Below are 21,990 nucleotides of genomic sequence, written 5' to 3'. Positions count from 1 at the left end.
TCAAACTGTAGTAGGTAAGATGAAGATGTCCTTCATTTTTATTTCAAAGGAAAAATTCGTAAAAGTGAGATTTAAGTACAATCTACAAAAATACTATGGTTAGATGATTTGTGTGATAATATAAAAGAATGGACTCTATGATCACAGTGGCATTCACCTCATTTTTATAAATGCAGGCCGAAATATAAATTTTATTGAATGGAAACAACATGATTACAAGATCCAAGATTATCTCCTCAAATTCAGAGAAACTCATTCATTGCTTAGCTTTAATTTTTTTTTTTCACACCACTAACAACCAATCCCACTTGTTTGCTCCAAAACAAGTTTAATGAGATTAAAGTATGATGCCTTTATCTTAATTAATTTACAAAAAATACACAACTTAAAGTAAGTGTTTGAAAAATATTTTTGTCATACTCTCGAGAAATCTACATTACATTACCACGGGATAAATTATAATGTTGGAAGTTATTTTAACCATTCGAATAGTAATTAGCGAATACTTCAATGTGATTGACGATGCTGAGCAATTTATATGGGATTAAAATCTAAATGAAAAAAATTTAAATCTAAATGAAAAAAATTTAAAACTCAAATTCATAAATCATAACTATAGTCCAATTTAAAAAAAATAACCTTAAATATAGACCAACTACTGAAAAGAAGATCTATAACAGGATCAATTAGTCAAAATGACAATTAAGTATTTCAAGAATTATTGAACTATATTAAATAAAAAATAATAAGATAATATATTAATTAATGTAAGTTATATTGAACCAATAATTGCACCCACTATCAATCACATGGCAATGCTTCCTATTCTTTCTTATTGAATCAAAGAATATTAATTTTTTTGGTTAATTCATCTCAAAACTCATAAAAAATTCCTAATTTTTTTGTAAATTAAATGATTGTAGCATGATACAATATAATCTTTATAATATGGAAAAACTAAAAGTAAGAGTAAAATAAATAAAATTAAAGTAAACATTTTTTATGAATAATTAAAGGACACAAAAACAACAACAACTAGAACAACAATGACATTAACAAATCACAATCAACAAGATAAACAAAAAGCAAGAAAATAGGGATGATTTAATGGGTTATTAATCAAGCCATAATAATAGATCAAGGCATAGAGTTGTCTTGAAAAATAAGTACAATTATTATTTTTGTCTAATATATATTTATATATGAACTCAACACATATAGAAACTTCGATTGATTCGTCTACCATCTCATGTACACTCGTTGTTTGAATAAACCAGAAGCTTCGAATGAACAAACATGGTGGAATAATTAATAGTAATAAGCTTAATTAGCTTCTGTTTTTGCATTTCTCCACTGCTCTTGGTGCTGAAAATTATTAAAATATAATCAAATTAGTTAATGTTAAACTAGTATTCATTTATCAACTAAAATTCAATAATAAAGTTTGTAATCTCGAATCTTTTTTAAAGCATTAACCTTAATTACTCCTAATATATATGATAAATTTGAAATAATGAATATAAATATGTACTAACCAAGTCCAATTGCCTCGGATCCTTTCATGATACGCAATCGCTTGCATGAATCAACAAACATCCTGGAAATTAAAAATTCAAATTAAGTTGGAATATATTAGTGATTAATCTTATATGGATTTCATATATTAATTCTCTTAATCCTGTTAGATTAATGATTTTCAGTTGTTCACGAAATTTTCAAATGGATTAATTTTCTTAAGAGAACTTACTGCCATGGGACATCTCCCACCAGCATCCAATCCCCATCCTTGTCTTCATAAGTTGGGACATACTCCGAATCGTTCAATAGGTCCATCAATTTCCTCTCGTTCATAAAATCTTTCATTCCTTGTGTTTCGCAGTTACCTTCAAATACCCACCAAAAAAAGAAAGAAAGATAGCAAATTATTTTACATTGTTTCGCGATACTGTCTAATCTAAACCAGTTGACCCGAAAGCGATAAGAATTCGTAAGTTGTGGGAGTAAAAACTCGTCACCAACCCAACGGGCGGGCTTACTCTAAAAGTTACTTATATATGGTAACACTTTGTGCCACAAAAGTAATGGACACGCACGTCCCAAAGACTCACAAACAAGATTGAAAATTGACAAAGTCTCTTCTGTAAATCGAATTAATTTGATCACACCTGTGAAATTTTGTCTAACATTCTAACACTATAACCATCTAAGAGAAAGGTTCTTCTATGAGTCTAGACACTAAGTATATGCAGTTTGATTTTCTATACACAAAAAGAGAACATGTCGATTTTCAGTCCGCCTGTGAGTTTGTCAGGCGTGCATGTAGCTTAATGTTGGGCGCGGGGGATTGGACTCTGGACAGAAACTTATGTAGCTTGTTGTGATTCATTGTTTAGTGAATCAGTATCATTGAAAGCACGAATCACGACAATCTCCATATGATTTCTACGTAGACTCTGCCTGTTTTTCCTTTTCCCTATCATTTTTCTTTTGTTTAATATGCTTTTTGAAGAAATGAAGAGATAAATACCTACCAATGGTGAAGGAACTAAACATCTTAGAAAGGGCATGAGAGAGTTGTTGATAGCTTTTGTATAACTTCAAATCAACCTTTCTAAGATAAGGTGCGCCGTCCATACTAACTTTAACAAATGCCCCCCCTCCACTATTAACCTTTTCTTGATCTTGATCACTGCTGTTCTTTTGAACGGCCAAGATGTTCTTCCTGTATGACCTAACGGGTGGCCAACCTACTACCTGTGCCCTAAAGTATCATCACATTTTATTACATATTATTAACTTCATTAATTCATTTTTACCTGCAAAAATTATATATCACCTCCTTATTAATATCTCGTAATTCTCTCCTCATATTTTCACTAGTTAATTTTCAAGAGTTTTTAGAAGAAAACTATCTTACTTATTTAGATTGAACAATTAATTAAAAATATGCTTATATTTTGAGGGGATGATTTTTCTTTTTACTTAATTTTAACAATTAATGAACACTTTGTATGATGGTTACATGAAATTAACATAGGTACCATCAAATTCAAATAAAATAAAAGAAAACAAGGTATAAAAAGTTAAACAAAATTTATATTGGTGTTTTAGATAGCTTGAAAAATAAAATCAATTTAGAGTTTGAAAAATAAATATGATCATGTGAGATTGATAATTATATTGAACTCTATTTCTACACAACTTGAAAAATAAATTCAATTCTAGAAGTAACGATAATTTGGATCATACCCATACATAATTTAACCTCATTCTACTCGAATTTTTCTAAAACTATACAACAACTATATAATTGTGGAGAACAGTAAAACTCTGGTCTCCGCAGTAGACAGACACAAATGCATTCGTTTTAATACTGATGAAAAATATCACAAAAATGTCATCCAAAAATTATGAGCCATATACGCGAGGAAACTATATATATATATGAATGAAATTTATAAGAACATTAGTAAAAGAAAAAAAAAATTAGAACTTACTTGGGTGGAGGAGGTTTGGCTGGATCATTATTAGAGAAAGGAAGATGAATATTGATCATCTTATCTTTAGTTGGAGTATTGATTAGATCATTTTGATCCATTACTTCATCATCCACATCATAATTAGATTCAACCTTTGAAGAATCAAGTTTAAGTTTCAAATCAATATTATTATTAGTTTCAGAGAATCCTCTCTTTCCTAAATTTATAGTATTCTTCTGATCTCCTCCTTGGTCATTATTACTTCCTATTCCTCCTGGTAACCCAAGCCTTAACTCTGTTTCTTCAAAATTCATCAAATTCAATTCGTTTGCTCTTTCCTCTGCTCCTCCCATCATGATCTCTTCAACCCTTTCTTTATTTCTCTCTTCTTCTTCTTCTTTTGCTCTCTCTCTCTCTCTCTCTCTCTCTCTCTCTCTCTCTCTCTCTCTCTCTCTCTCTTCTAAGACTCTTAAGTTGTTTATTTGTTGCAGATGGTTGGTGTTGTTGTGATGGGGTTTTCTTGAACTTGTTGGAAGCTTTTTGCTTAAGATGAAAAGAATGTAGAGAGAGAGAAAGTGAATATGTTCAGAGTATTTAGCTAGTGATGATGATAATAATAATAAGGGTTTAGAACAAATAAAACTAAAGCCAATTGGGAAGGAAGAAAGTGTATATGGGGATGAGTATATATTTCTATTAATTAACATATTTTGATTACTATCATTTTTATAACTTTCTTTTTGGTTGCTAATAAATGGAGAGAGGGTTTTTTGTAAGAAAAGAGAAAAGAAAAGGGTATCTATGAAGTGTAAAACAAGATATTTAATGGTATAGAAGGAATTTGAATTCTATGGTGGTAAAAAATGTATATCATAATTTTAAGTTATTTCTTCGAATTTTCAAGAATTTCTATTACAATAACAGAAATTCAATAGCAGAGAAATTCAAATTATAACCAGATTCTTATTATCTCATAAAATTTATTTTCACTGACGATCTGAGATGAACAGAAATATTTGATTCTACTTATATGTCGAAAAGGCTAAATTTTGTTTGTCTTCTACTTTGCAATATTGCTGAGTTGGCTCTTTCAAAAACATATTTGTTAAGTACCTTACAAAACTAAGTTGATGAGAAATGTTATAAGTCACATTAGAAAGTTCAAATGAGCTTACATCGAAGAAAAATATTTATACAAATATTTTTTTTTCAATACCTCACAAAAGCATTTATAATGGAAAAAAAATGCTACCTAATGGTGTTCAATGAATTACGAACTGTAGTCTTCTCCCGATAGTCTGCTCCATTGTCAGTTCAATTTTGGACCTTCATTCAAGCATAAACTATTATTATTTAGAGAAAATAAAAAGATTTTTTGTAGTTGATTGTTTGCACTGGATGGTTAGTCGAAAACACATAGTTGGCCTGACTAGATTATGACACTTCAAAATTTTAATTAGGTGAATAATCCTAAGAATTAAGAGGAAAAAAGAGATAGTGGATGGGGACACCTCAAACTCACTAAAGTTAGAAGGTGAAAAATGATGGTAGGTTGAAATAATGGTGGAAGTGATAGAAAGACAGCCAAGTTGAGTTGAGTGTTTCTTTTTTAACTCTCTTCTCCTCTCAGGCTCTCACTTATGTTTGACTTATAGATGGTAACAAGCATGAAGATGATTCTCTATATATGTTCTATTCAAATATATAATGTAGGTGGCATAATGTTATGTCAGGATACGATGGCACTAGTAGCATGGTGTTATTAGTGTGTGGGTGGTGTATGGCTAGTGAAGCTATAGGTAATGGATGTAGTTTGATGGCTGTGTAGTGATTGAGATAACGTAGCTATGCTGAGGCAGTGGTCACTCGTCACGATGGTGATGCAGTGACGACTGTGGTTGTTATGGACCTGTAATGGTGGTAGTGGCGATAGGTTCTTGTGGTTTGGTGGTGGTGATATAAAGAAATGGGTGCAGTGGTGGTGTTGTGGGCTAGGGCTGGGAAAAAGTCTGAATACCCAAAATTTGTCAGGGGTACCCCGAGTCTGTTAGAACCCTCGGGTACCCGAAACCCGTAGGCGGGTTCAACCCTATCAATCCAGTGAAAGAAACGGGTTGGATTTGGATTTTGAAGTTATATCCGACAGAGCACTCGACATCCCGCCTGGGCCCGCAGTCAATATTTACCTGACATAACCCGCTTAATAAAGTCATTCATTTATACGGTAATACCTATGTGAATTGTATATATGCTTGCTTGTGCGTATGTATTTATGTTAGAAGTTTGACACTTTCCTTGAAGTCATAAGAGCACAGTTCCTTTTTCAAATAATTCTAGCTTTATCTTTTATGAAATGAGAAAATTTTACTACAGAAGTTGTTATCTTAACTCAAAATGTTAAAATGAATAATCGGTCCGAACCGACCTAAAGTAATACCTGGTAGCATGATTTCCAAGATCATATACTTGTGTACTAGAAGTCGAAGATGTAATTAATATTAATGGGGACCATGAAATATTTATTTCAAATGTGATGATACATGATAGGTGACTCATTTTGATTTTGGACAACCAAATTACTTAGCATTATATCAGGAAACATGTCTCACTTCATAAACAAAAAATGGTGTGGGTTGTAGGTCCATTTCTTTGGTGGGTGGGACCTAAGCAAACAACAATTTTGGATTTCCTTGTTAACCTATTAGTTTCTTTTTCATCAAAAAAAAAAACCTATTAGTTTCCTATTTCCTCTTTTATCAAAAATGAGAAACTAAGAAAATGACTGCATATTTATCAATTTTTAAATCTCTATCTGATTTGGAAAAAGAAGGAGATTTAGTATTTGGCATATTTATAACTACTAAAATTATAGCACATAGCTAATCAATAAATCTTGTCGAAGTAAATTTAGATTCTATTCGACTATAATCTCGACTAAAATGTTTAATGAGATAAGATCAAGGGAGAAAAAATATGATTATCATTTTGGCAGAATTTCCACTGAAGTAAAAAACACGATTTGAAAAGTGAAAATAAAATATTCTTCCTTTCTAACTCCTGTCGGGTCACATATTCTGACTGAAATTAGACCGGAATAAAAGTCATAATAACATTTTCTAGTTGAAGATTAAAGGATCAGAATGAAGATAGTTAGAATAAGTAGGACCCAATGGAGGGTGTTGGAAGCGGAAGTCAACCAAGTAGAAAGAAGGTTGGGGAAAGAGGAAAGGACATGTGAAAAGATTCATTGGAGAAGGAATAAGAAGGAAGGACTAAAGGTGGGTTTGGTTGTGAGACCCACACAAGGATAGTGCCACCATGTGATGGTGTTGGCATGTCCCCTAAGCTTCAAACCCTCTACCATGTGGGTTGCTTTTGGACAGTCACATTTTCTTACTCTTCTTATGCCCACAAACCCATATGAACAAACCCTTACTTCCATATAGGCTCACTCACTAGTCACACTATTTCTTTCATCTCACCCCTTTACTTCCATACTTTTTGAAGAAATGCCAATCCTTGATGTTAAAAAGTAATATCGACATTAACACTGAAATAGTCTCAATTAGTCACTAATAATCAGATACAAAGTGATTCTAGCATAACTATTTTGATTTTGAGTAATTTTGAGTATGTTCATTCCAATAGTCAAAATCTTTTTGTTTCTCCGAATACAATTAAGCTACATGATCTACATCCCTATGAAAATATTACATTGTTGACTATAAGAGGCGCGGTTTTTCATGGCTTGGTTGAGGCGGTTTTGAATGTGGCTAGAGGCGGTTTAAACTGATATTGACGGTTTCCAATTCTAAATTGGAATTGGTTTTCAAAATTGGAGAATATCACCGGCTTATATTATAATATAAAGGGAAGTTTTATAAGGCCTCCCCAATTTTGTTAAAAGGCCTCTCCATGAACCATTTTACTTGGTAAATTATCATTGAGGGGGCCCTATAAAATCTCCCTAATATAAATAGGGGTCTTGAGTCTTTGTAATAAACATCACCAACACAACTACTCAACAACAACTTTTCTTTAAAAAGCTAGAGAGAGAGCAAGTGAGAGAGAAATTTTGTTCATAATTTTGAGCGGTGTTTAATTTCTCGGTCGTCGAAGATTTAGTATAGAAGGTTATTACTATACGGTACCATCTTGGGACGAACTTGCGGGTTGTGTGAGTCGTCTTCATCTATCCTTCAATAAAGATTTCTTGTTCGCCCGAGGACGTAGGCTTTAGGCCGAACCTCGTTAATTCTGTTCGCATATTTAAATTTTGACATAGCTTTTCGATTAATCTTCATAATCGGATCAATCTCTAGGATAGGTTCGATAGCTTCCGCGACTTTTAGTTCTAACATTGACTATACGTATTTTTCATATCTGGCTCTTTATTATTATTACATTGACCACTTACGTTTGTTAAAAGGGTCCGTGGGTATAAGGTCCAAAATAATCTTCTAAAAAGATTTATGATCCAATCTTCTCAAAACATGGATATTTCGTCCTTTTGCTTAATGGACGAAATTATCCATACTTTACAAAATACATACCGTCCATGTCCCTCGTTCAAAACACGCGGGTGTTAATGAAGTCGGGGGTTAAAGCGTATTTTCCATCTTTTTCCAGCGTGATTTATGGGATTTAAAACAAGCAACGAATCAATCCTTTCTCTCTCTTCTCAACCGTTTCGGAATCAAAATCCAGATTCAAATCTTTTCAAAACCGAAATCCTAAACAATCGTACGCACATCGAATTTGAATCAAAACGATGAAATACTATCCTTTGTCTCCATCATTTATTGAATCTGTGTATATGAATCAATCATTTCTCTCTTTTCTCAACCGTTTCGGAATCAAAATCCAGATTCAAATCTTTTCAAAACCGAAACCCTAAATAATCGAATTTGAATAGATCAGAAAACAATGTATTTCATCGTTTTGGTAATGATTACTCACAAAAAATATTAGGGTTTGATTCGAAAATCTTGATTTTGGTAATGGTTTATAATCGGTAAAAACCTAATTTTTATTTGAAAATCTTACTTTTGTTTGAGATTTAGACAAATTTCAGTAACAAAGTACGCATACTTTATTAAACATGTAATGTAATTTTTGGGGTTTAGGGTTTTATTTGAAAATCTTACTTTTTGTAATTTATGATAAAGTATGTATAATTTATGTATAATGTTATATATATATATTGTATCTAAGTGTTTATGCTTTATGCAACATTTATATTTATTACAGGTCGGAGCAAGCTCAACCACCAAGAAAGGGAAAACAAAAGAAAACACTTGACTAATTTAGAATAAATTATGCAAACTTTACGAAACATAATGATACATTTATCAAAAATAATAAATTTTTATTCATTAGATTGTCAAAAATAGAACCGGAAGTACATAGTAGATGCGGTAACCGAAGAAATAAAATCAGTTATGAACATAGATTCGCATTTCAATGGTGCCCACATGCACGCTTCATTTGCTGTCTTCAACATGACACACATCAGTAACACGATTCAAATAATTTTTTAAGAATTTGAAATCATGCCCTGTGTTGATTCTATATTGCCTGAAACTCCATCTGTAAATATCTTATCCAACCCCTCTGATTTCAGTGTGATTTGCTTTTTTTGATTTGATGATTCTACTTGAAACTCCATCTGTGATAACAAATGGAGAGAGATTAATACATATAAATTTTATAGAAAAGCATATTTTTTACAATAAATGACATGAACGTTTATGTAAATTATATATAATTTATTTCAAAGTACACTAGATTTGCATAAATAAAGCGAAGTTGTTCTAATAATGAAACGAGTACTGTTTTGAGATTAAAACATACGTAATGTTCTATAAATTACGCATAATTTATGGACAATAATATAATTTTCATGATATTCCTGATAAAGTATATATAATTTGTTAGAAAATACATATATCATGTTCTCATTTTGAAAAATCTCGTACGGGAGATGTTTGCATAGTTTACTGTAAAGTATGATAATTTATGGTAAAGTACATGTAATGTTAATTCTGTTATGAGGAACCGTACGAAAAACGCACGTTTCATAAATCCGTACAGATTGAAAACCAGATCTGAAGAAAAAGTGTGAAAATCATTAGGCTTAAATTGCAAATCTAAAGTTATCTGATATGATGATTGATTGCAACAATAAGTATACTCGATTTGTAGGAATCAGTAATGAAGGATTATCTCATCAATATCAAAAACATTAATGAAACTTTAAGAGAGAGAGAAAGACAATAATAACATACTCGATTTGAAACAGAATCAGTAAAGAAGAATTTTGTTTACCTGATTAACAATTAAGAAGATGATTTTCAGAAGCTCCAATGAATATGAAACAAGTTTTCTGTTTTAATGGAAGATTTTCAGTCGATTAAGATGTAGAGAGAGAGAGAAAATCAACTATAATAAACTGAAACAGGATCATAAAACTTTTAAATTGATTTTTGTTTTACCTGATTAACAATGATGAAGATGATTTCAGCAACTCAAATGAATATGAAACAAGGTTTCTGATTTAATGGAGGATTTTTCGATTAAGATGTAGAGAGAGAGAGAGAGAGAAAAAAAAACCAGAAGGTTTCGGTTAAGATGTAGAGAGAGAGAGAGACAAAACCAGAAGGTTTCGGTTATAGAAAGCTAATGAAGATCACGGTTTCTTAATATAAAAACGTGATTGGAGAGAGAAACAGGGAGACAAAAATGGAAAATATATTTGGTGATTTTGATCTTATAACTGTTTTTATATTTAAGAAAGGTTAGTCTAGGTATTAATATTTAATACTTATTCTCAGGATTTGTGTTTTCTCTCTAGATTGAACCAAATGGACCAGATATCTATTTGTAATATTATTTTGGTTTTTATACCCTTTATGGGATTAGAGGGGACTAAAAGTCCTATTAGGGCCTATTTTTTGGGCCATACACCAAAAAATTCTTGTTAAAAAGACTTTGATCAAAAGAGTACAACGTAATGTATTAATCGATATTACGTTCCGCACCAGTACGCTCAATAATAGCCCTAAAAGATAAATTGAAGGTGAAAATGTGCAAATTGATTAAACATATTGAATTTATGCCACATCTTTTTTACATATTAGATGTTTTAGAAGGTTCATAGAAATATCTTCATTTAAAAATGCTCCACTAGTTAATCAATTAGATTGTTAATTATTTCAACTACAAACTTAAGCAGAGATTAAGGATTTTGCCTCCACCGACCCCATTGCTTTGAAACCAACAGTCTGTGTCTGCCCTCACTCTTATGAGCTTCAGTAATCATTTTCACCACATATTTCAAGCACTCAACATTTTTATTATTTTATTATACTATATATATAGTATATTATAAATGGACTCTGTCTAATATAATTTTTTTTTTTTGTTGAAAGTAATATAATATTCATTGATAAACAAATATGAAAAGAAATTTCAACAAAAAAAAAAAACAAATATGAAATTTTGAAACATTTGATTATAAGACACCATCAGTTACTTTACAATTTACATTTCAAGATTGTGCAAGTCAATCGAGGTCAACTTTCAAGTTTGATTGTTATCGATCGAAAGGAGTTGATCCATCAGAACTAATTAGATTAAATTCTCTCATTATAAAGGATCCATCAAATTTTCAAACTTCATCCTTTTTCTAGTTTGTACAAGTTTGCACGAGTGAAACTAGCTCATATTTCAAAAAAAGAAATTAACATGGATAAAATGGATTTGTATAGATTTAGATAGGCTTACACAAATTTATTTAGTTGTTGATTTGCACATGAATCCCAACCTTAAAAATATGTTCTCCTTTATTTTCACTGAATCCAACACAAAATTGAAGTTTTATCCTAACGTTCTAGTCTTATTATTACTAGGTTGTAGGATACGACAGATCATTCTTGGCTAACGCCGTAACATTCTCAAATTCTTTCTACAAATTAACTATTTCAATAATATTAGAGAAGAGAGAGTTGTACAGAGGAAAATTGTAACTGATGTAGTAGAGAGATCATAACTGACTAACTGATTTTAACATTATTTTGAAATAATTGATGACACCTTTTAAGTCGATTTACATAAAGAGGAATTTATACTGTAATTTTTATGGAACTCCTAATAATAACAACGGAAATCTTAAAAACCAATCTAAAATATCTAATGCCCAACAAATCTACTTCTACTTTCTTTCATACAATTATAACTGAGTTCAATAAATTTTGGATTTGTTCTTCCATAAAATTGGTTCTGAAAACTCCGTATTGGGGAGAAGGTGTTCAACCACTCTAACCACACCTAATATATTTCCTAAGCTTAACCCTAAAAGGAGAGGTAATGAGTATTCATGGGTTTAACTTAGTCTTAAAGGTCATCTCCACATTGTGACACAATAAGTGGGGTCTAAACTCCAACATCATAAATAGGGAAGAATAGTGAGAGATGTCCAGAGGAAAAGGCTGGTTGGTGGTTGGTGATTGTAGGAGTAGGGTTTCCCTCTTAAACAAGACAGTAGTACTTTCAAGACAGATAATTAATGGTGTCCAATACATTTTTGAAGGTGAAAGATATTTCAAATATTTGTAGACCCCTTTGTGTCTCTGTGAAGATCCTAACCTATTCTATTTTTTTAAAGTAACCTATTCTATTATGCATGCATGAATCGTGAATGAATGAATGTGCTCCCGAAACCTATTTCTCACTCTAAAACCCAAATATTAGGTTGTTGAGAGAGGGGTAGGATACAAATCAAATTCAGGCTCCACTACCACTATCAACTCTAGGGTACATAGATTTGGGTGGAAACAAAAAAATAATTCCAAACAATTCAATCATTCTTCCCTCTTCTTCTCCCACTATCACCATCAACTCCGGCAACCTCTACTGTAAATTCCGGCGATACTTTCACCATCCCCGGCGACACAAAACCAGATGAGAATTTCAACGAGTTTAGTCGATTGGGGACTATGCCGACGACTTAAAGGAAGGGTGTGTTTGGGGAAGCATTTTTAGTTTTCAACTCTTTGATATTTTTTCTTCCGAAAATTTTCTTATTTTCCCAAATTGGACCTAAAAGTTTTATATGTAGCCAGTCCATCTTAAATATAATCAATATTGTTTTAATCGTACATTCGTACTACAATATTTTTAGGACACCACCTCAACATAATATACAAACAAATCCAATGAATATAAACGGATCCCTATCCACATTTGTTGTCTACTTTCCAAAATATTCAAGCAATCATTCCTCCCTTTTGAGTAAAATTTGTAATCAGCCCTGTGGGTAACAACCCTCACCACTCGTAACCCATTACTCTTTACATAGGGATGAAAGGAGTTGATGGATCAAGAGAAAACAGTGTTTAAATTGCAAACTCTAACCGTAACACATTTTCGAGGAAGGCAACATATCATTAGCTTAAGTAATTGATTTTTCCTCCTCTTCATCGAACACTATATTGTTTATATAAATTCTACACAAACTCCTTATCAGCCATCTGAAAAAAACAACAAATAAATAAATTTGTAATTGTCCCACTTTGTGTTTCTAATTCCTATCTCTATCTTTTTCTTCTTGTCAGTTAAAATGAGATGGGACCTCGACGTTCATAAAACTGATAATTCAGGGAAAGTTTTTTTTTTCTTTTGTTTCATAAACCCTGAAATCCATATGCAAGGGCTGACCTCGATTTCTTCTTGCACCTTTACTAGGGTTCGATCTTGAGGAGTTAGGTTCAAGGTCGAATCCAAAATGAACATTTCCTCTTGAGCTTCTCAACCAGAAGCACGAACATCATCTTCATCTTCATCTTCATCTTCGGTATGAGTTACTTCTAGGCTAGACAGACTAGGATTCTGAATATCACCATTGCTATCATTCTTAAATGAAAGTTCGGGTTCTGGTTTAGGAATAACCACCACAGAATGGCTCTGAACCAAACTAACCTCTTGATGATTTGTCACTTCGGCTTCTTGAGTTGTATCTTTTTCAGCTTCATATGATATCCCAAACCTTTGAGCATGAGTTAGTCCTGGACAAAGGCCCTGATGTTGGAGAAAACAAAGAAAACCTTTTACTGATTGTGAAGGATAAGCAAACCAGATAAAGCTTATCATTCAATTAATGTCCATACGAAATTAGTGGAAGTGTTCGCGAACCTTGATTAAGCCCGACTTAGAACTAGATCCGTAGGGTGGAGGGTCCGATGGAAAACTGGGTCTCTTCCAACTTAAAGGGTGTCTGGTACTATTGTTTCTGAGAGAGGTATCCTCTGAGGCATTGTAAACTGATCTATGTCTCAGATCATTGTCTCTACAAAATGCACCTAAATAAGAGCAATGTTCGTTTATTAGAGCTATCTCTGGGGTTGCCGGGAGTAAGTGCCCTTCTGTACTAAAGATGTACCTGCAAATCAAGCAAATAACTAATAAGTTTTCAACAAGATCACCTGGACCTGCTGCTAGATAGAAGAAATTTCTCACGTACTTGTATGGTCCATTCTCAACAAGATTATCTGGACCTGCTGCCAGATCGAAAAGAAGCCACAAATATTTTACCTGTCACAAATTGGAAGGAGATTCAGGATGTAGACATATAAGAAAGAACAACACAGATACTATTAACGGAGCTGAATAGGAAATCACTTATTCCTTACTGTTTCTGCAAGAAAGAAGCTTTCCATGTGGTCCTCTTGTTTGTGTGACTCTACATCTGATATATGGCAATAGCCACACGGACATCTAGCTCCATATTGCAAGCTGGAAACCATTTCACGTCCCACATCAAGATACCTACGAAGATTAATTTGAAGATTGTTACATGTTGCGACACGAACTGAAGGTATGACAACAATGGAAAGTGATGTTTGACTAAAATTGTATGCAGCAATGTTCAAAACTACACATTTATAATCGGAGATCACATGGTAGACTTCTGTCTAGGTTTTAGCCTGCTCGAGCAGTAACCTGAACGTTCTGTCTGCAGCTCAAGCCGGGACCAAATTGTCCTCTTATATTTAGAGGGCTTTCATATATAAAGTCAATTTGAGCAGATGCCGTATAAAAAAATCCATATGTTCAGACAATTCATCCAGAGTCAAAGCCACTTGGATCAAGTTAATTACAGATTTCAAGTAAATAAGAATTTACCATAGTAACAAGTAACAGTTCAGTTTTGGGGTTAGCCAGCAAGGCTATGTGGTGAGTGGTGTTTGGGAAAAGCGGTCTATCTAGCATTACTCATACATTGGATGAAATCATGAAATAGCTAAAGCACTCAGACATCAAGCCTTCAATTTCCATATGTTTTGAAATGTGGGAAATACAATTGCAGCTCAATAAACTCCTATGACAGTAATCTTGAAACATTGGTTTCAAATAGCATCAGCCTTGAATGTTCTCAAATCTTCATTCACCTTTTCAAAAGAAGTGGAATGGTCAATCAACAGATGAACATGCTATTCACGGTTACAAAATACCGAGATTCTCCACCAACGGAAACATTTGGTCGATTATGTAATTTAAACCTTAAAATTAAATTTGAAGTCAAACTTGAGCAAATAAGATGGGATCTAACCTTGGATCTCTTGTAGCTTTGTACAGCCAATATGTGCTCTCAATCAACTCTGGACGGAGCGGATAACTTTTTTGACCATTCTGAAATAAAGTGTAGTTCGAAGAAGACTAATCATGTTTCCATAGCAGAAAGCTATCCACAACTACTAATTACAGCCAAGCAACTAGTTATAGAAGACAGACCTGAACACTGAATGTAGCAAGATTAAATCCTTCCGGAGTGAACCCATATTTTTTCCAGACACTAAAGAAGGCTGCATGTGTTCGAATTGCAGGATCAATATCACCAGCTAAGACCTTCCAGACAAGAATATAATCAATTTCCATGGGAACCAACTCAAACTTTGGATAAACATAAGCAAAAAATACCTGAAGGCCGGGCCAGAATGCCTGCAGACTGTTAAATAGAGGCCAAACAAGTGCAGCAGAATTCATGTTCACCTCTACGTACCTACAGATGTCTTATACAATTTTAAAATGTAGGTACCGTAAGGTAAGCAAGTAAAAGATGTTTAGGATAAGTAAAAGCTGACAGCATCGTTACCAAGGATCGTTGTAAAGATAGTGCATTGCAGCCCTGTAAGCTTCTTTGAACATGAACAGATATTCCTCGTCTCCAAATAACAAGTAGGCCTGCAGTAAATAAGAAGTAGAACAACAAAACTTCCTATCAATTCAAAAAGAAAAGTGGAAGTAAGTACATACATGACCATATAGGATTAGAAAATGTTTACACATCACGACTAGGAAGGGACTTGCAAGAGGGGGCAAAGTTAGACAAAATTCTCACTATAGAATCGAGGCCTCGAGGGTATGGTTACGTAATTATGAAGAAAATTACTGCTTTTTGCTTGGAAAATAACTCCAAATTCAATTTGTTTAGCAATAATAACCTAGATATATCCTCACTAGGAATTAGGAAATTGCCTTCCCGTTGAAGAAATACAAATTAAGAATTCCAACATTCCCATTTTCCCAAACTTTCCCACGACAAAGTTCATGAATTATTTGTGCAACAGATATCTGGCATATAAAATAATCACAATTCAGCTAATTTTTTGTACCTTAACATGCAGAAAGGGAAGTCCCAACTTACCTTCAGAAGATACTCATAAAAGGAGTCAATACTTGTTCCAATTCCAGCGTCCTGCAAAAGAATCGAAGGAAGAAGTTTATAAGAGATTATGCAGTGTAACCTCAAAAAAACACACACTCAAATTCATAATTTCCCATGTAGAAAGTGATATAAACTTGTAGACTGAAGCTTCTGCCTTCTGCATAGGTTTCACCAGTGATCAAGATACAAAATAAGATATCCTCAATCATCAAGCCATCAAGGAAACAACACCTTAAAATGCGTATCATAGACAAAAGTAGCAGCTCGAAAAAATTATAGAAAACAGGGGTTACCTTCTGGGTCCATTCACCTGTGAAAACATTGATATGAGCACCAACAAGGTCAATTTTTGAACGACGAGACCATATTCCACGTACAGCGTTTTTTGTAACTTGCTCGTACACTGTATGACAGAAAATAAATCAATATATCTATAACTACATACCATCAGAGAACTAAAGGAAAACTTTGACCAAACATCGAAATAGGACTAAGTCAAACTTTGATTACAAACCAAATATCAGACAGTAATCTTGGCCTACGTAGTTTGGATTGGTAATCCCTCAGTAACTCAGGAACCAGTTCAGTATGGGGTAGCCTGAGACGATGGAAGACACTGAACACTTTTCAAAAAATAGAAGACACTGAACTCCAAGATTGGTATCTCAGTTGTGTACACTCGAAATTGACAGTCCTAGCCAAAATCAAGTGTAATGAACTTAGCTCAAGTACTCGTTTCTATGGTTAAGGTTCGCAGAAAGATAGCAAAAGTGGAAAAGAAGAAGAATAAGAAGCACACGTACATGTTTAAAGTTTTTACACGAAAGCAGAATCTCTAGATTGCTCGGTCCTAGCCTAGCAAGATCGAATTCCAAGCAGGCAAGCCCATCTACTTAGAGGTCACTCTGTGACTCTTACAATGAAACTGACTGTCTCCTTTATGATGGATGCATGGTGATCCAGAGGTTGGATTTGCATCTGCTTTATTTTCTACTTGCTTATGTTTCTGTCTCCTACACCAGATTGATATTCTACTAAGGTGACAAATGGTTCATATTTCAAAATGTAATGGCGTTGAGGTTTTAGGTGTCTCCATCGGGCTATATTCAAATGATTTTTTTTTAAAGGAAAGACCAAGACTATTTTGCATGTCTGCATTTGCTTCAAAAATGTAACAAATGAAAACAATTATTGTATCATACTATCATGAAATTAGATAAAGCCAAGAATTCATGGTATTTTTCTGGAGTTCATGATTACTTAAGAAGTTAGCTTATAATTAAACATATGATTTCATATTTTCATCACTTCTGAACTATAAGGAAGTGTGGCAAATACCTGGATTGTTCGTCAAGCGACTCAGAACCCCAAATTCTAAGGTTAAAGTCCCACCACCAGCCGTTGATGTTATCTAGAGATACAGAAAAAGTAATTAAATTCCTATAGAAGTAATTATGACGCGTTTTGATTTAGTACAATCCATATTGTACAGATCAATGACAACACTTGAACTCAAGGCTGATTCTTTTACCTCATATGTGGAAATTTTCCTTTGACAAAATGAAAAAAGTACTGAAGGAAAATAAAAACTCCTAACCAGTGAGGTTGTTTCTCCAAGTGGTTCTCAGTTTTCATTCCCTATTCACTTGCAAGAACCTAACTCTAGAACTAGCAAATGTGCTCACCCATCATATAGTCTTTCAGTGAAGTTTATTATGTGTATCTTTTTGTTTCCGTGGACTCGTATAAGATATGCATGTACGAAGCATGATATGCATCCTCCACTACTAAACCCAGTGTACTGCATAAAGCAAAAGTTGAGATCTAAGGTATAAGTTTAAAACACATATTCATGTATAGATCAGCGAATCAGCCTAAATTTGATAGCACGTCGATTGTAGCATCTATTGAAACTACCAAATTTCTTCTATTGTGATCCTCTGTTATAATGAATACATTATTGAGAGGACATCACTGCCGAATACAATGATGAATGAAAGATTAACTCTAGCAAACAAGTGCCTCCCAATTAAACAAAAATGAGAAAACATCATACTAAGAAGCCCAAGATTTACCCCTAGAAAATTTCTTCAATAACAAAAGACGCCCTTCAAACACGGTGGTTTTGTCTTCCTTGATTTTGTGGTTCTTGAACATTCAGATGTTTGTTTGTTTGCACCTCGACCATTATATAGTCAGGTCAGAAAGCTACTAATATATCAATTACTTCAACCAACCACCACAATTTCCATGCACACTCGTTTCCGGTTGCTTGGTCCATAATTATGATGACCCGCAGACCCGGCTCTTTGTATATTAGACTATTATCACAATTAAGATCAAACTGGTCGCAAACACAGCCTATATTCATTAGTCCTCATGCCCATGAGACCACAGGAACCAGACCCAGAGAATCTCCATATGAAATTTCAATAAAGCTGAATTTCGACAGCAGAAGAGCGAAATGTCTAGGGCACATGTGGTCGTATAAAAAGACATAAAAGGTTTTAGAAAGAAAAGTAAATAGAATAGCAGTTAAATTGTATATTAGAAATCATTCCTAGAATTCAGTTGTGCGGAGGCACATAGACTTAATCACCAATAAACAACTAGGAAAGACAGGACGTTAACTTATAGCTTGACAAGAGCATCACGATCTAACTTTTAAAACTTGATAAGTAACACAAGATTAGATATAAAATAAGAAAAGAAGAACAAGAGAATCTGAAATCAGTAAAGGTCAAAAGAAATAGTGAGACCTTGCCTTGCTTTCACTTTCATCAACTCCGTACAATAGATTGACTGATCCAAAAGGGATTCCTGCAAATACATAATAAAAAAAGGTAACTATGGGTCTATGGAAAGAAGAATACCAAAAAATAGCCTTTGGAATTGGAATAGCAGAAAATGCAACAAAATGAGTCGATAAAATATTCACAAGGAATAACTTTGCTTTCTAATCAGTTAACAAGCTTCATAGCAATATCTGAACACACTACAGAATTAGATAAACTGCAGAGCCAACCAGGAAAATATTTAATGCCTAGGAAGCATGAAAAATTAAACTACCTGTAGGCGTGTCGAATGCAGGCAACAACCTTTGAGCCAGATCCTCGGACAAGTGAAGCAATTGATTTTCATAGAAAGGAACTTTCAAGCCCTGAAGCAAATGCATGCCCCAAAACTTTTAAAACTGGGGTGAGGATGCAACTTTGAAGAACTAAACTTATCAAAAGAAACTAAATATATCCAAAAAACTTCTCCTAGGATTCTGTGATGGCCACTTGCTATTTAATTTTATTTCTCTTTGTGTTTTACTAAGTAACATTGGTATTCCTTTTCTTATCATATTGAGTACTTCGTTACAAGGATACTCGTATGGACACTTCTAATCCTCATGAAAGGTATTCCAGACACTTTAGTAGGCATAATTAAGTAGGTATGTCGAGTATGAGCTTTAGCACTATAAAAGAATGCTCTATGTCGCTGTACTGGCCTTCTCCTCTCGTGCTTTCTGAAACTTTATACCAACTAATAGCAATTTATAAGGTTTCACTAAAAACACATGTACCGTAGCATAATCACTTGCTATTAGATGCGCAGAAAGTAAACCTCCAAGTATCCTGATTGTCGTCTCAAAGACAGATACGGTTTTATTCTGCAAGAGACAAACAACATCTCCCCAGTTAGTGACTTTATACAAGTACAACTTTCTTTAAGATCAATAAAACAAGAACACTAAACTACGTCTAACAAAAAAACATTAGATGACAGCACAATGAATTCCGAAGGTAGTGGAATTGACGACTTACATCAATTCCCGAAAAGAACTCAATGCAAATACACGTAACAAGATCCTCAAAAGGCATTGCAAATATTTTGCAGAAGATAAGTTAGTTAGCTACAGATGACCATCAGTACTTCAGCAAAAAACGTTTCTCTTCATTAACTATCAAAACGCTGTCCCTTTTCAAAGCAACCTACTTTACTTCTGGTTGTACGAAGACTAAAATATTAACAAAATATTACCATGATCAAGATGGAGCTTTGTGAACTTCAAAGGAAACAATGTGATCAAGATATGTTAATTCCATTAAATAGTGTAATTGTAATTAAAGAAAAACAGCGTATACGAGATTGAAATTTCATGTTTAGAATTTAAAATTGCATATAGCCATATAGTACTCACAATATCAAACCGTATATTTTTACCAATCCATTCAACCGAAGCAGCAAATCGTTCCCCATCACCAAGTAATGCCAATGTATCTAGAGAGTCAATCTGTTGAATTGTGATTTAGGTAAATGTTATCGTATCAAAGCACACTCTAAAAGCTAAATAAGAAAAAATTAGAGTCATATTCATCTTACAAGAGTTAAAGCATAACCACCAAGTGAGTCTTCTCCTGTGCACGTTAAGGGTCTTAACTCATCCAATGGAAACGCATGATTCATGTATCCGTTGAAGGCATGATAGAACATCTCCCGCACCTTAAAAACAAAAGAATAAGTACATTGCCAACGTTTCCCAGTTGAAAACATAAGCTATCAATTCACAAAAAGCAGCAAAATTAATTTCTTCCACCATTCCATTCATAAAAACAAGACTACAAAAAAATTAACAATGATCTTTGGAAGCTAAACTGAACATTTACATAATCCAATCCTTTATTTTAGAAACAAAATCTTTAAAGAACGTATCTTTTTCAACAAAAGACTATGATTTGACTAAATTGAAACGGAAACAGATCCATTGGGTACTTAATTCAAACCTAATCATCTAATTTTACCTAATTTACTTCAAATCCAGTTACTATACCTAAAAATTATTCGTTCATAACATATAGATGCTTCAGATCTCTACATACCAGTAATGACAAAAAGGGCGGTAGTAATTTAATCAAAATAATTAAAAAAAAGAGATAATTTTGTTCACAAATCAAATCAATTTCCTACAAATAGATATAGAATCCTAAATCTTTTAAACCCTAGAAAATTGAGGGGGAAGTAAGAGATGATAGTAGTTTACCTCATCTCTGATAAGTTTGGCTTCATCATGATCAACACCTTCAGCAATAGATCTATGGACGATACAAGTGATGATGATGATGATGATGATGAAGAAAACATTTGAGGATCGTTTCATCGGAGCCGTTCTTCTCTTCATCCAACTCTGCTGCTTCTCCTTTTTATTTCTTGGCTTTTTCCCGTTATCGTTTAAAAAAGTGTATTTAGAGCTCAATTTGGCTGAAAATTAAATGAGATTACGAGAAATAGCAAAAGCTTTTACTTTTTACATAAATGTTTAATATGACCATAAATATGTTGGAAAACAATCCCACATCGGTGGTGAGACAGATGTGACGCTCATCTTAAGAGGTTAAGCACCTTTTTTTAGTCAGGCTTTTTAAAACTGTTTTGAGTATCTTAGGAGCATCTCCAATGGGACACTCCAACAAAAACTCCACAAGTCCGGGTGCCAATAAATGTTAGATGTTTGGGGTCAAATGAGATTGACCTCTCTTCCCCTGGGTGCTAACAAAATTTTTTTCGGGGGCTTTTAGCCACTCCCTAATCCACGCCGAAAGGACACTTTTACAGTTGCACCTAGAAAGAAGTTCTAGTCAACTAAATGTCAACAGTGTCGGGCCAAAAGCTAAGAGCATCTCTAATGCAAAACTCAATCTTAGAAACTCGGAGTGCCACATAGGATTTTCTGAGTTTTTCTTAAAAAATCATCTCCAATGCAAAACTCAACTACGATCTCAAAGATGATGTGTCGAGAGT

General features: G+C 33.5%; 2 protein-coding genes and 1 long non-coding RNA gene across 6 annotated transcripts; all 3 read right to left on the bottom strand.

The window, feature by feature from the left end:
- Window positions 1–1,094: 1,094 nt before the first annotated feature.
- Window positions 1,095–4,478, bottom strand: LOC147570219 (auxin-responsive protein IAA16-like). Its single transcript, XM_086656781.1, has 5 exons — window positions 3,498–4,478; window positions 2,532–2,761; window positions 1,748–1,883; window positions 1,536–1,597; window positions 1,095–1,365 (listed from the first exon to the last, which is right to left on the bottom strand). The coding sequence occupies exons 1-5, from the start codon at window positions 4,184–4,186 to the stop codon at window positions 1,328–1,330; spliced, it is 1,155 nt and encodes a 384-aa protein (XP_086512907.1). The 5' UTR covers window positions 4,187–4,478; the 3' UTR covers window positions 1,095–1,327.
- A 4,532-nt stretch (window positions 4,479–9,010) lies between these two features.
- LOC147570218 (uncharacterized) lies at window positions 9,011–10,082 on the bottom strand. Its single transcript, XR_015239075.1, has 3 exons — window positions 9,974–10,082; window positions 9,807–9,864; window positions 9,011–9,147 (listed from the first exon to the last, which is right to left on the bottom strand). It is a non-coding gene; the product is annotated as an uncharacterized LOC147570218 (long non-coding RNA).
- A 2,820-nt stretch (window positions 10,083–12,902) lies between these two features.
- Window positions 12,903–21,620, bottom strand: LOC147570217 (Glycosyl hydrolase family 47 protein). Of its 4 annotated transcripts, XM_086656779.1 has the most exons (18): window positions 21,233–21,469; window positions 20,575–20,694; window positions 20,393–20,485; window positions 20,016–20,209; window positions 19,775–19,861; window positions 19,273–19,363; window positions 18,968–19,023; window positions 17,542–17,614; window positions 16,497–16,606; window positions 16,183–16,233; window positions 15,631–15,719; window positions 15,456–15,537; window positions 15,270–15,383; window positions 15,088–15,167; window positions 14,168–14,303; window positions 13,999–14,069; window positions 13,671–13,917; window positions 12,903–13,556 (listed from the first exon to the last, which is right to left on the bottom strand). In XM_086656779.1, the coding sequence occupies exons 4-18, from the start codon at window positions 20,070–20,072 to the stop codon at window positions 13,287–13,289; spliced, it is 1,614 nt and encodes a 537-aa protein (XP_086512905.1). In that variant the 5' UTR covers window positions 20,073–20,209; window positions 20,393–20,485; window positions 20,575–20,694; window positions 21,233–21,469; the 3' UTR covers window positions 12,903–13,286. The 4 variants fall into 4 exon arrangements, with proteins under 4 accessions (XP_086512905.1, XP_086512903.1, XP_086512904.1 ...); XM_086656777.1 differs by lacking the exon at window positions 20,016–20,209 and having other exon boundaries at window positions 21,233–21,620; XM_086656778.1 differs by having other exon boundaries at window positions 20,016–20,485; window positions 21,233–21,475.
- Between the last annotated feature and the right edge of the window lie 370 nt (window positions 21,621–21,990).

Source organism: Eschscholzia californica, unplaced genomic scaffold (assembly GCF_041429995.1).
Source record: "Eschscholzia californica isolate CP2 unplaced genomic scaffold, dmEscCali1.0.p SCAF_1, whole genome shotgun sequence".
NCBI lineage: Eukaryota > Viridiplantae > Streptophyta > Magnoliopsida > Ranunculales > Papaveraceae > Eschscholzia > Eschscholzia californica.
The sequence above is the reverse complement of the archived record's forward strand: the minus strand, read 5'-3'. Positions and strand labels throughout refer to the sequence as shown.

What these genes read in the sequence shown, in the direction of transcription:
- LOC147570219 (XM_086656781.1), bottom strand. Translation starts at nt 4,186, where the DNA reads ATGTTAATTAATAGAAATATATACTCATCCCCATATACACTTTCTTCC. An exon ending in GTTTAGTTCCTTCACCATTG is followed by an intron (nt 1,884 to 2,531) that starts GTAGGTATTTAT and finishes GGGTATTTGAAG; the next exon opens with GTAACTGCGAAACACAAGGA. An exon ending in ATCCGAGGCAATTGGACTTG is followed by an intron (nt 1,366 to 1,535) that starts GTTAGTACATAT and finishes AATAATTTTCAG; the next exon opens with CACCAAGAGCAGTGGAGAAA.
- LOC147570217 (XM_086656777.1), bottom strand. Translation starts at nt 21,370, where the DNA reads ATGAAGAGAAGAACGGCTCCGATGAAACGATCCTCAAATGTTTTCTTC. An exon ending in GTGGTTATGCTTTAACTCTT is followed by an intron (nt 20,486 to 20,574) that starts GTAAGATGAATA and finishes ACAATTCAACAG; the next exon opens with ATTGACTCTCTAGATACATT. An exon ending in TTGATGAAAGTGAAAGCAAG is followed by an intron (nt 17,615 to 18,967) that starts GCAAGGTCTCAC and finishes CTGTATCTCTAG; the next exon opens with ATAACATCAACGGCTGGTGG.